The sequence below is a fragment of the Anguilla rostrata genome, chromosome 11 (assembly GCF_018555375.3).
Source record: "Anguilla rostrata isolate EN2019 chromosome 11, ASM1855537v3, whole genome shotgun sequence".
In the NCBI taxonomy this organism is placed as follows: Eukaryota; Metazoa; Chordata; class Actinopteri; order Anguilliformes; family Anguillidae; genus Anguilla; species Anguilla rostrata.
This window is the reverse complement of record NC_057943.1, coordinates 63,170-75,395: the sequence shown is the minus strand read 5'-3', so window position 1 is coordinate 75,395 and position 12,226 is coordinate 63,170. Positions and strand designations below refer to the sequence as shown.

At 43.1% G+C, this 12,226-nt stretch overlaps 2 protein-coding genes across 3 annotated transcripts; both read right to left on the bottom strand.

Annotated features, from left to right (window-relative positions):
• Window positions 1-686: 686 nt before the first annotated feature.
• LOC135235117 (ubiquinol-cytochrome c reductase complex assembly factor 5) lies at window positions 687-1,975 on the bottom strand. Its single transcript, XM_064300303.1, has 2 exons — window positions 1,586-1,975; window positions 687-1,089 (listed from the first exon to the last, which is right to left on the bottom strand). Exons 1-2 carry the CDS (start codon window positions 1,740-1,742, stop codon window positions 992-994), a joined length of 255 nt encoding a protein of 84 aa, XP_064156373.1. The 5' UTR covers window positions 1,743-1,975; the 3' UTR covers window positions 687-991.
• A 2,050-nt stretch (window positions 1,976-4,025) lies between these two features.
• cnbpa (CCHC-type zinc finger, nucleic acid binding protein a) lies at window positions 4,026-12,226 on the bottom strand. Of its 2 annotated transcripts, none has more exons than XM_064300301.1 (5): window positions 12,070-12,226; window positions 8,393-8,513; window positions 7,297-7,362; window positions 6,894-7,086; window positions 4,026-4,870 (listed from the first exon to the last, which is right to left on the bottom strand). In XM_064300301.1, the coding sequence occupies exons 2-5, from the start codon at window positions 8,499-8,501 to the stop codon at window positions 4,753-4,755; spliced, it is 486 nt and encodes a 161-aa protein (XP_064156371.1). In that variant the 5' UTR covers window positions 8,502-8,513; window positions 12,070-12,226; the 3' UTR covers window positions 4,026-4,752. The 2 variants fall into 2 exon arrangements, with proteins under 2 accessions (XP_064156371.1, XP_064156372.1); XM_064300302.1 differs by lacking the exon at window positions 12,070-12,226 and adding an exon at window positions 11,739-11,844.

Here is a 12,226-nt window from a genome sequence, read left to right as displayed (position 1 = left end):
CCCACAGTGATGCACTATGCACCAGAGTGCTACGCTAATGGCCCTGCAGTGCGCTATGCTAACAGCCCCACAGTGATGCACTGTGCACCAGTGCGCTAAGCAAACAGCCCAGCATTGTTAAAATTTAAATGTGGAGAAATGTTATGAAGTTCTAAAAAAAAAATGTACATTTATAAAAGTGTCCACAGATATTCATTTGCCAGATCAATTTAAGCTTGTAGTTTTTTCCTGAATATTTGTGGATAAAGCAACTCTTACAGGTTTAATTTTAGAAAAGGTCATTTCAAAAAGGTACTTTTTCAGAATGGTCCAGAGGTGGAGTCGCATTCTTGACTGGAATTACATTGACACGTAACTTTTCTTTGTTGGGAATATCACTACACCAACAGTGCACTGAATATGTAATCAATTACTAGCCTTTCAAAATGCAGAGAGGCTATGACAGCTTGCCATCAGATCAGTCAGTCAATCAATCAATCAATCAATCAATCAAACAAACAGTCAATCAGATCAGTCATGTTCTGACCTTTGGCTCAGTGCACGTTTCACCCTCAGGCACTTCCTGAAACCCAGTAGTCTTTCTGCCTTTCATGTCTCGCTGTGATGCATTCCAAACAATAAAGTTACTGGCGGGATTTATACTGTGATTTTGAGCTAAACAGAAGTGTTATTCAATACACAAGAAGCACCAGGAAAATATCTATTTTCACAGTAAAGGTTTCAATCATTACACTTGAAATCTTCCTCTTTTATGCTCTTACATTTCACCAGAACATTGCATGTGACACGCCTCATATATATGTGTGTGTGTGTGTGGTCATAAAATATTTCAGATGTAAGGAAGACACAGACATTTCAGGGTCCGTCACTGTCATGCTGTGTTATAATGGTCATCTGAACAGGAGCAGGAATTCTGCTCAATGACCACAAGGAACAAAGAGTAAGGAATAATTATTCACAGTAACAGTCCACTACACACGTTATTCCACGTTTACGGCCACTTGGCTCCCGTCTCCCCGGGAACAATCAGTCCATCATCGACCTTCTGTTGGTACTCCCTCTCAGATCGCTTTCTCCGGTATACATCATCTGCGGAATAAAATAAACAGCGTGAAATAATGTGCTACTTCACTACTGTAAGGTACGATATGCATATCTCAATGAGCGTGCCCTTTTTGAACACCCACCAGTAGGTGGTCTTTTTATTATACTCATTTCTTGACAATGCTCATGATTAGCGATACAATGGACGCATTATGAATTTAACAACTTTCTGGAAATTTTCTTAAGTAGTCCAACTGCTTTAAAAGAAGTAGTTTTTTTAGCCAACTTAACCAGAACTTGTTGGCCAAAAACAGAACACACCCGAAAACGTTAATGACGAATCAGGTCAGAGCAATCTAAATAGTTTGTAATGGCGTATAACCAGGCCAAAATATCACGCCGTGTACCAAAGATGTTAGCTAATTAACTCGCTATTGTTATCTGAAATCACACTGATCAAAAATAGACAGCCAGCAAAATAATGCTAGTTTAACAGAGCAACATAGATGGATAGCAATTGCTAACCTCAACACACACTTACAAAATGTCTCTTTTCCGATTCTCACGTTAATCATGATCCACTCCATCACTCCTCCGAGGCAGAAGAAGAACGGCAGAAACCGGTACGTACCGAAGCGACGCTTGCCGGGTACTAGACTTAGTATGTATTTAATGTTTCGATTCTTCCGCAGAAGCATGTTTGCTTTTCACAAGCCGGGAAAACCACATGGAAAAGAAACGTTAACCTAACTGTCAGTGCAGGGAGATTTGACATAGGTTTTCAAGAGATTCCTTCACATTCGCTGTGTTAAGGTTTAGAGGATCTTCTGGTGTATTCACTAGTGTATTCGTGACCTCTACTCACACACTGTCCTCAGAATCAGCACTCACGGCGCCATTAGTCTGAACTCCGGTTTGCGAAATATTCATTGGTCCTCTGTCAGAAACTGGTTACGTCACCGCGGAAATGCGGAGTTCAGAGGAGGAGGAGTCTGGACCATCGAGATATACCAGGGGCCCACGGATTGCCATTCTGTAGATGGGCCATACAGTTATTTTCAGTGTATTGAATCAGTCGAATCAGTTCACTAAAAAGATTCATTCAAAAGATTAGTTCACCGAATCAATTGCGTGACTGGGGGTGGGGCAAGTGTACTGTTGTGTCGTTGGCGAACAATTCGGGCGTAGTATGTTCAGTGAACAAATCACTGAACTGATTCGTTCACTGAGTCTGCGAACTATAGTCAGTCAGTGAACGACCAGGAGGCTCCTCTGTGAACACATGGCACAGAGTTATGTGCAGCTAAAAATCTGGGCTTCATTGACAACTGGGACAGCTTCTGGAGACCTGGATTCAATGATTTCGTTGTTTCCCATGAATTGGATTTCATGATGTGAACAGACTTGGCTTAAACAGAATGGACAGTAAAATGAATGAAGCTTGCCCTTCAAATAGCTGATTAATAACAGGCCTAGACAAAGTGGTAGAGGATTGGCTGTGATCAGGTCAGTCTGGGTGATTTCCCACCTTTTGAATTAATAACTTTATTAAGACTCTCAGCCCCTTTATGCAGTTAGTTACTGGCCTTCAAAACGAAATCCCTTATTCTTCACAGAGTTTGGGGACTTTCTTACCTTGGTTGCGTTGAAGTACTCTTGCTTGGTAGTTTTAACATTCATGTCCATAATGCTTCTAATTCATATGCTGTCAAATTTTTTAATTGAGTCTTTTAGTTTTGTACGTTCAGGGCCTACTCATTCTAATGGTCACACTCTGGAACTGGTTCTGACACATTGTCAGGCTTTGAGGAGTTTGGTAAAGAGACACGGGCTCTGACACATGATCTAGCTTTGAGTTTAGTAGAGACACTGGTTCCTACACAAGGTCTGGCTTTGAGGAGTAAAGTAAAGAGCCATTGGTTCTGACACACGATCTGGCTTCGAGTTCAGTAGAGGATCTTGCAGGCTGATTATCTCAGCATTAGCTTTGATGCGTTGCCCCTCCTCATTAAAAGCAGTGTTCTCTCTGTGGTCGCCCATGCCACAGGGACAGCGCGTTCTGCCTACCTGGTGCTTAGCTGACCCTCATAGTCTCATTCCACTCTCTCTGAATTCAGCTGCACTGTCAAGGACGGAAGTGCAAAGTAAAACTGTCCAGCTTTAATAGCACATTAGATAACTGACAGTATCCAGGAAATCAAGAGTGTAGTAATGCAGGCCAGAATTAGAGTGGCTCTCAATTCCCCAAATACTTTATTATAAATGCAGGGCCTTATGCTGAAATGAAATGGTGTAAATATTCTAAGAGCCAAATATTTATCTGCCATTATATTTGAAAATAATTCTGGAGCTTAGTTTTGTTAAGCACCATTGGTCATATAATTAATTCTTCCTCTAATGCACATTGTAATTAATCAGTTATTATTCATTGAAATGGTTACTAACCTAAGGATTCAGATTCTGCTCTCAAGCCTTGATTTTAATGGCATAGCACCTCAGATTGGAATAAAGCCAAGGAGCTGACTGACAGTGTCATGCATATGAACTCAACCTGCTCTTTGGATGCCATTCCTTTACAGCACACTTTCATCACAATCAACAGGATACTAAGCTGACCACACTGCAATCAGAACTACACTAATTTGGTCTTCTTGATCTTGCACATTTCCGCAGTATGTGCGCACGCTGTATTTCTGCGCCGCATGTGTATGCTGTGTTTCTGCGGTGCATGCATACGCTGCGTTTCTGTGGTGCATGCGCACGCTGCGTTTCTGCGGTGCATGGGTACGCTGCGTTTCTGCGGCACATGCGTACGCTGCATTTCTGCGGTGCATGGGTACGCTGCGTTTCTGCGGCACATGCGTACGCTGCGTTTCTGCGGCGCATGCGTACGCTGCGTTTCTGCAGCACATGCTGCTGGCTCTGTAGCCTGTTTACAGAGAGCCTATTGAGGGACAGCAGTAAGAAATGAGATCGCATGGTTCTCCTTCCTCCTGTTGTTTATTGAGTTTAAAATTACACTTCTATATTCTCAAAGTTGCATTTACCGTCTGACAAACCAAGTACAAGCAAATTATATATATTTTTTTTTACAGTGGTCTACATGACATATACAAAAATAAGATTTGATTTCTGTGGAAAACATTTCATAATTGGGGTTTTATTTCTGCAGATGAAGGTTTTGCTTCTCCCACGAAAAAGGGACTTCTGGGCACATTTACTCCTGAAACATGTGCACAGGCACCATTTATAACTCAATTAAGGACATCAGTTTCATTTATCTTTTCATACCCAGAATGTAGCCAGTTAATTAAGATAACATTAGAATTTAGGCAGTTTATTAGAACATTTAGTTGCTGTTAACACCCACCTATTTGTACAGCTCTAAAACATGTTGGTCATAAGCTGCAAACTGATCTCTTACACACACAAACGCGCATGCACACACACGGATGCGCGCACACACACACGCACACACACACACCGATCTGACTGACCCCTCCCTAACCCCTATGTACGTGGGGGTTAGAGCACCTCTACCAACCTAAACACATCTTTTGTACTGAATGCAGTCCACTTTCCACCCCTTTAACATGTCACAAGCTCACTGGCCTGGGTCTGGCCTGGAACCAGCCTCCGTGGGCCATACTGTAGCCAGCTAAGCTGACAGAGAAAATAAGTGTGTGTGAGAAAGGAGAGGGGGGGAGGTTAGGCGGTGGCTTCGATGGAGCACTCCTTGGCCAGGTGTCCGGTCTTCCCACAGTTATAGCAGCTCAGCTCGCTCACCTTGCTGCACTGCATGGCAACATGGCCAATCTCTCCACACCTGCAAGGACAACCACAGAGCAGTTTAGCCTCTATTCACCACATCACCACCCTCTCAGTCACTCTGCCTGCCTCTATTCACCACATCACCACCCTTTGTCAGTCTGCCTCTATTCACCACATCACCACCCTCTCAGTCAGTCTGCCTGCCTCTATTCACATCACCACCCTCTCAGTCACTCTGCCTGCTTCTATTCACATCACCACCCTCTCAGTAACTCTGCCTCTATTTACCACATCACCACCCTCTCAGTCACTCTGCCTCTATTTACCACATCACCACCCTCTCAGTCACTCTGCCTGCCTCTATTCACCACATCACCACCCTCTCAGTCACTCTGCCTCTATTCACCACATCACCACCCTCAGTCACTCTGCTTGTCTCTATTCATCACATCACCATCTTTTCAGTCTCTGCCTGTGCTTTGTAGTGAAATATAATTATGATTTACTGCATTGCTCGATTTATACATTTTGTACAGATTTGGATACACTAAAGGACACCAGGGTACACTGCTTACTTTTTGCTTCATAGATAGTAGTTTAGTAGTTCCACATTTCACCCTCAGATTTTACATACTTGTGGTCACGGAGTGCATGATCCAGAAAATTTAACTTCATTTTTGCAAAGATAATTGCATTTGTGGTAATTTATGTAAATTATGAATATTATCTCAAATAAGACAGTATGATAGTAAATAGTACAGGTGTCTTGCTTCAGTAAAGCCATTTTCCAAGTCTCTGATGCTCACATATGGAGTTATATAGCCTTAAATAGGACACCCCTAAATGGGCAAGGATTACGCATATTTGATATCAGCATGAATAGGGTAAAATTATATCATTTTTTCATGACTTCCTAGGGCATGTAGCAGCAGCTACAAAAGGAGCTATATTTTATATTAGACAAAATAATACAGGTAGCCTCTTTATGGAAATACTACCTTTTCAACTAGGTAATGTTACTGGTTAACCTCACAGGACATTTGGATACGCTATGAAAACATTAATTAGTGATTTTGTAAATATTACCATTGTGAAACCCTCTTGCAAATTATATGAAATTTACCTGGGACTCCAAAGAAACCTTCCTTAATGTTCATCCTTGCATGGCCAGGAAATCCAACGAAAACACTGATACTGTACTTCTTTTGAATGTAAGGTACACTTTCCTGATTTTGATTTTAGATCTTAATTTTAAGATATTAATATTACTTTTTGTCTCTGTCCAGTTTTAATTTCCTATTTTACTACAGTATTTATTGTTTAATCTTGTGTGGTTTTGTTCTCGGTTTTTGTTAAACCTGAGGCTTTGCAGGTTTGGTCTTAAGACACTGTTGTCCTGTTAACAAGTACAGATAAGCTGTGAACATGCTTTGTAAACCAGAAAATCTCAAACCAGAGTTTCTCAAAGTGTGAACAAACAAATTTGGTTAATCAAGTTAGCCACATGCGTGAAACAGGGCCCAGGTTTTACATGTCAGTTTTCTGTTTCATTGTCCCAAACGCACCACTTACAACTCATGACAGGCTCACAAACAGCCTTGCCCCAACATAGAGAGATACAGCGAGCTGTGAATTAATGTCACGTGGCAACAAAAAGTGCAGAACCTTTAACCATCAGATGCTAATATTCAACTTAAATTCAGTTCTTTTATCTCATTCTTAGGGTCCAATGTGAACTACCATCACAAATGGTTTCCAGCTGAAGAGAACTGGTGGCAAAATGGTAAAATGCCAAAACAGGTGTAACTAATCAGTAAGAGGAGGACTCACAGCTGGAAATACCCAGACAGACAGGCAGACAGAGTCAGGCGGGCAGACAGACAGGCAGGTAAACAGACAGACAGACAGAGGTAGACAGACAGACAGGCAGGCAGACAGACAGACAGACAGGCAGACAGGCAGACAGAGGTAGACAGACAGGCAGACAGACAGGTAGACAGACAGACAGGCAGGCAGACAGACAGACGGGCAGACAGGCAGGTAGACAGATGGGCAGACAGACGGGCAGACAGGCCGACCTGTAGCACTTGACTTTCTCGCAGAGTTTCTGGATGTGACCGAAGCCCCCGCAGGAGTAGCATTTCTGCTCGTTGCCATGGTCACAGTCGCGTGCGACATGCCCCGCCTTCCCGCAGGTGTAGCAGCACTGCTCGCGCTTGGGCTCCTTGCAGTCCCTGGAGATGTGCCCACTCCGGTGGCAGTTATAGCAGGCTGGGGAACATGGGTCAGGTCATACAACCGCACACAACACACGGATCGGGTCATACAACCGCACACAACACACGGATCGGGTCATACAACCGCACACAACACACGGATCGGGTCATACAACCGCACACAACACACGGATCGGGTCATACAACCGCACACAACACACGGATCGGGTCATGCAACCACACACAAGTAAAAAGCAACTCTTACCATCCTCTGTCTGCTCACAATCTCGTGCGATGTGACCCTGCTCTCCGCAGCGGTAACAGAACAGATCTGTGAGGGAAAGGGACCAAAAATCAACTCTGCCCTACATTAATGCTCCAGTGTTGCTGTATGTTTTTATTCACTAACAGCTTTGTATGTTTTCTGTATGTGGAATGTTTGTCTTTTACAGCTGCAGCATGGGTGGAAGCCAGCAAATTTTCACTTGGGGACTAAGTTAATCTTGAATCTGAGTGCCTACATTAATTTCATGTGCCCAATTAGTGGGCCAATAAGTATCATGTCGTGTGCCCTACATTAATGTTCAGTGTGCCCCACATTAATGCTTCAGTGTGCCTACATTAATGCTTCAGTGTGTCCTACATAAATGCTTCAGTGTGCCCCACATTAATGCTTCAGTGTGACCCACATTAATGTTTCAGTGTGCCCTACATTAATGCTTCAGTGTGCCCCACATTAATGCTTCAGTCTGCCTACATTAATGTTTCAGTGTGCCCCACATTAATGCTTCAGTGTGCCCCACATTAATGCTTCAGTGTGTCCTACATTAATGCTTCAGTGTGCCCTACATTAATGCTTCAGTGTGTCCTACATTAATGCTCTGCATGTTGTGTCCCTACATTAATGCTTCAGTGTGCCCTACATTAATGCTTCAGTGTGTCCTACATTAATGCTTCAGTGTGCCCTACATTAATGCTTCAGTGTGCCCTACATTAATGCTTCAGTGTGTCCTACATTAATGCTTCAGTGTGTCCTACATTAATGCTTCAGTGTGCCCTACATTAATGCTTCAGTGTGCCCTACATTAATGCTTCAGTGTGCCCTACATTAATGCTTCAGTGTGCCCTACATTAATGTTTCAGTGTACTCATTCATTGAAACATCCCCAGAGAACATCATGGGCTTATTCCAATACGCTAACTAAATTTCAATCCACCATCTGAAATTGAACATGGAACGAGCCCCAAGCCTGTTCCGTAGGAAGGGCTAACTGCGTCCGCTAGGAGTGTCAGGTGTGTTCGGGAAATTGTTCTGTGTAATCACAATTAGGGTGTGACTTAAAACTGTACAGCTGCTTTACCTTTCCCACGCCCACGCCCCCGACCACGCCCACGTCCTGCTTCGGGGCAGTTCTTGATCCAGTGTCCGGGGCGGCCACACCTGAAGCATTCACTGCTGCTCATATCCATCTCTGGAGCTCCCTGCAAATAAAGCACAGCTCAGGCTCATCTCTGGAGCTCCCTGCAAATACAGCACAGCTCAGGCTCATCTATGGAGCTCCCTGCAAATACAGCACAGCTCAGGCTCATCTCTGGAGCTCCCTGCAAATACAGCACAGCTCAGGCTCATCTCTGGAGCTCCCTGCAAATACAGCACAGCTCAGGCGCATCTCTGGAGATCCCTGCAAATACAGCACAGCTCAGGCTCATCTCTGGAGCTCCCTGCAAATACAGCACAGCTCAGGCTCATCTCTGGAGCTCCCTGCAAATACAGCACAGCTTAGGTTCAGCCCCAAACCACCCGCTGTATTCTGTAAAACCAAAACGAGTTTCTCACTGTCACCATAGTTGTTTATTCTGTCAGAGGACACCTCTTCACTTTTTAAGTCAGAAAAATACATTTTGCAGGTCTACTTGGCCTCCATCAATTTCCAGGAGAAAATTATCATGCCACCAAAATCAATCAGGAAAAAACATTTGATAATTAATGCTCAAAGGAAAATTCTACAATGACATTCGGAGATTAAGAAACACTTTACAGAAAATTCAAAGAATGTGTGCCAGAAAGCAGAACTACAACAAGCACCCCACTACAGTGGTGTGTGTACTCGCTCCTAGACCTGCCATGGGCACTCATCACACATCAGCTGTGTGGGAGGATCCTAAATTGGGAAACTGGGTAGGTTCTGTCACACATTTCCAAAAGGTGTCTTCGGTGCCATTAAGCTATTAAAACCTTTGCTCAAATACAATTTTCACATTACATATTAAAGTAGGTGTAAGTTTAACAGTACTGTGGTCATCGCTGGACTGTATCATAGGTAGCCAGCAGGGGCGTGCATAGACTTTTTGGAGGGCACATATAAAATATCAAGCCCTGGCTCTAGCTTTTGTACAGCCCTAGGGGAGACTGTCTGCCAGACGTCACTAGCTGGAAAAAGCAGAGAAAAGACTACAGCTTGTTCAAAACGCAGCTGCAAGAATGCTGCCCAGGACACGAATGAGCTCACATTTCCCCTGTCCTTGCTACCTTGAATTGGCTACCTGTGGCTTTTAAAGTTCTTTTACTTGTTTTTAAAGGACTAAATGGCTTTGCACCTAAATATATCAGCTATTGTTTATCTAAATATGTCCCAAAATGAGTCTTAAGATCCTCTAGTGCTGGTCTGCTCAAGATTCCAAAGGCAAAGCATACACGAAGTGGAGAGTTAGCCTTTTGTTTTTATGCCCCAAAGATGTGGAACACTCTTCCAGAAATACCAGACTTGCACCGTCAGTTGACAGTTTTAAAACACAGCTGAAAACTCACCTATTTAGGATGCCTTTTAGTTAGTACATTTGTTTTATTATCGGCTTTATGTTGTATTTTTATGTATTTTAATTTTTTATTATTGTTTTTATATGCATCTTATTATTCTCCTATTTTATGTACAATGCCTTGTATAATTGTGTTATTTTTATTGTATATATTTTCCATTGCCTTATTTTTTCTGTTTTCCATTTATTTTAATTGCAAATGCTCTTCTGTGAAGCACTTTGTAGCATTGTATGAAAAGTGCTATATAAAGTGATTATTGTGATTATTATTATTATTATTATTATTATTTAGGATGTCTGTTTAATTGCTGAAGGCTTGAATGGCATAGTTAAAAGCATAACACTGGGCTACTTTTAATAATAATTATTAGTACAGTAGTGAGTATGTAGCAAGTAGTAGGTATGTAATTGGCAGCAGCCTAGAACAAGTTTGGGAGGTTGATTGTGTGTGATGGAATTCTAGGATCTTACCCCCACCATGGAGGGAAGCTTGCTTAATTAATAAGCCCCTGACATGTACACTTAATTTCCCCACAAATTAAACGGCAGGAAAATAAAATAAAATAAAAACAAATGTTAACAGAGCAACTTATGAACCATTTAGGGGCAAAGGTGTAACACTGCTATAAACGGCCGGGGGATCTCGCTGACAGGGCAGTGATGTAAGCAGGTGTTTTCTCTGTCCACGGTGGACTTTTAAAGCAATGACCATGTAGGGAGGCTGTAAGAACACGCGTGTCGCTGACGAACAGGGCACAGCTGTGTCACACACAGTAGGGATCTACACCACAACCTAAATACACAACCGTTACCGGATTTAAAGATTTAATGTTACGCGAGTTCAATCGTACAGTATCAAGATGCAGATAAACTAACACCCAAAACGAAATGATAAACACCGGAATTCGCTAAACATTAAAATTCTCGTTAGATTTTAAGGTATCGTACAAAGGCACATAGAGTTTCATAATCTTAGCTCGTGAGAATTTGGAAAATAAGCTGAAAAACTTTTTTTCTAGCAATGATCAGCTAGCCACAGCCCACGTGGAATAAAGTTCGCTGCTAGCCAACCACGTTAACCAAATCACATAACCAGCTGACGTTAACACTGGCACACTGCCCTATATTACCTAGCCAACAAGTACAATCGTGGACTATATTTAACTAGGTTAGCATCGCTGGCCTTGCTAGCTAGCTAGCCAGCTAACACCAGCATAAACCCAGTGAACGCGTTAACTAGCTAGCTAGCCAGGCCCTAGAATGTTAGTACTTCCTAGTTGACAGTGTGGTCAAATCCTAACGTTTAAACTTAAATAAGCACCGAGCCGGCCCACATAGACTACAATAATAATAATAATTTGAAAGTGAATTCGCAGAACTGCAAAAAATCTCCCTAGGAACAAATAATTTGCTAGCGAGTTTTGCTACTGAGCGTTAACGTGTCTAACAGACACGCTAAGGCTAAGTGAAAAAAACGTGCACTACTCCACTGTTTTTTTTCCTAGTTAGATTTAATTTTCGTGTTACAGCGAAATAGGTTTGGTTGGTGTAACTTGGCCACGCTCAAAACGAAAGTCCCCGACAGCTTGGCGAACGTGCTCATTACACAAAGCGAAGTCGGTTTAGTTTAGATAGTTTAATACGGTTAGCTATCTAGTGCTGCCGGGTTACAGTGCGTTAGCTAGCCCTCCACACGACATGGTTCCTGACTAGTTAACATCGTTAATCTGTTGCACGTCCTACAGTCACCGAAAATATTTTATGCTCGTCCACCCAGCTCCGCCACGGACCGTGAATTCAGTCCATGGATTCCTGCATGTGAGTGCCCAGCGCTGGACCCTCAATTCGCCGCCTACACTGCGTCAGTTGCGGCCTCACTACTACCTAGACCTCACACAACCTCCAGCAACGACCTTTCTGGCGACGCAGTTTCCCTCCGACCGTGGCTTTTCGGCTGACCGGCGACCCTCGATTTGTCCAAATAAAGAAAAGCAGTCTATAATAAAAAAACTACTGATTAGCTGCGACTTTCCCGCCCGGCCCTGGCGGAGTAGCGTTAGGCCACGGGCGCCTTAAAAACGGCACTTTCTTCGGTAGCTATTCACCAAGAACCCATACTCCGAACAAAACGTATACATCTACTCAGTGTCTATGCCAGTCTAAATATGACTAAGAAAATTATGGATCGCATTAATACATTTAACACATTTCAACCACTTACCTTGGATAATTAGCTAGCCTTGCCTGTCCGATCCCCGTGTCACACGCGGTTTGCGCACGGGCCTCTGTGCTTGGCCCCTCCTCCAGACCAGACCCACAGGGCGCAGTTGCCTATGGACCAACCATAAACGAAAAACAGCAGGCACCGCCTTCGTATA

What these genes read in the sequence shown, in the direction of transcription:
- LOC135235117 (XM_064300303.1), bottom strand. Translation starts at nt 1,742, where the DNA reads ATGCTTCTGCGGAAGAATCGAAACATTAAATACATACTAAGTCTAGTA. An exon ending in AATCGGAAAAGAGACATTTT is followed by an intron (nt 1,090 to 1,585) that starts GTAAGTGTGTGT and finishes TTTATTCCGCAG; the next exon opens with ATGATGTATACCGGAGAAAG.
- cnbpa (XM_064300301.1), bottom strand. Translation starts at nt 8,501, where the DNA reads ATGGATATGAGCAGCAGTGAATGCTTCAGGTGTGGCCGCCCCGGACAC. An exon ending in TTGTGAGCAGACAGAGGATG is followed by an intron (nt 7,087 to 7,296) that starts GTAAGAGTTGCT and finishes CATGTTCCCCAG; the next exon opens with CCTGCTATAACTGCCACCGG. An exon ending in GAGAAAGTCAAGTGCTACAG is followed by an intron (nt 4,871 to 6,893) that starts GTCGGCCTGTCT and finishes TTGTCCTTGCAG; the next exon opens with GTGTGGAGAGATTGGCCATG.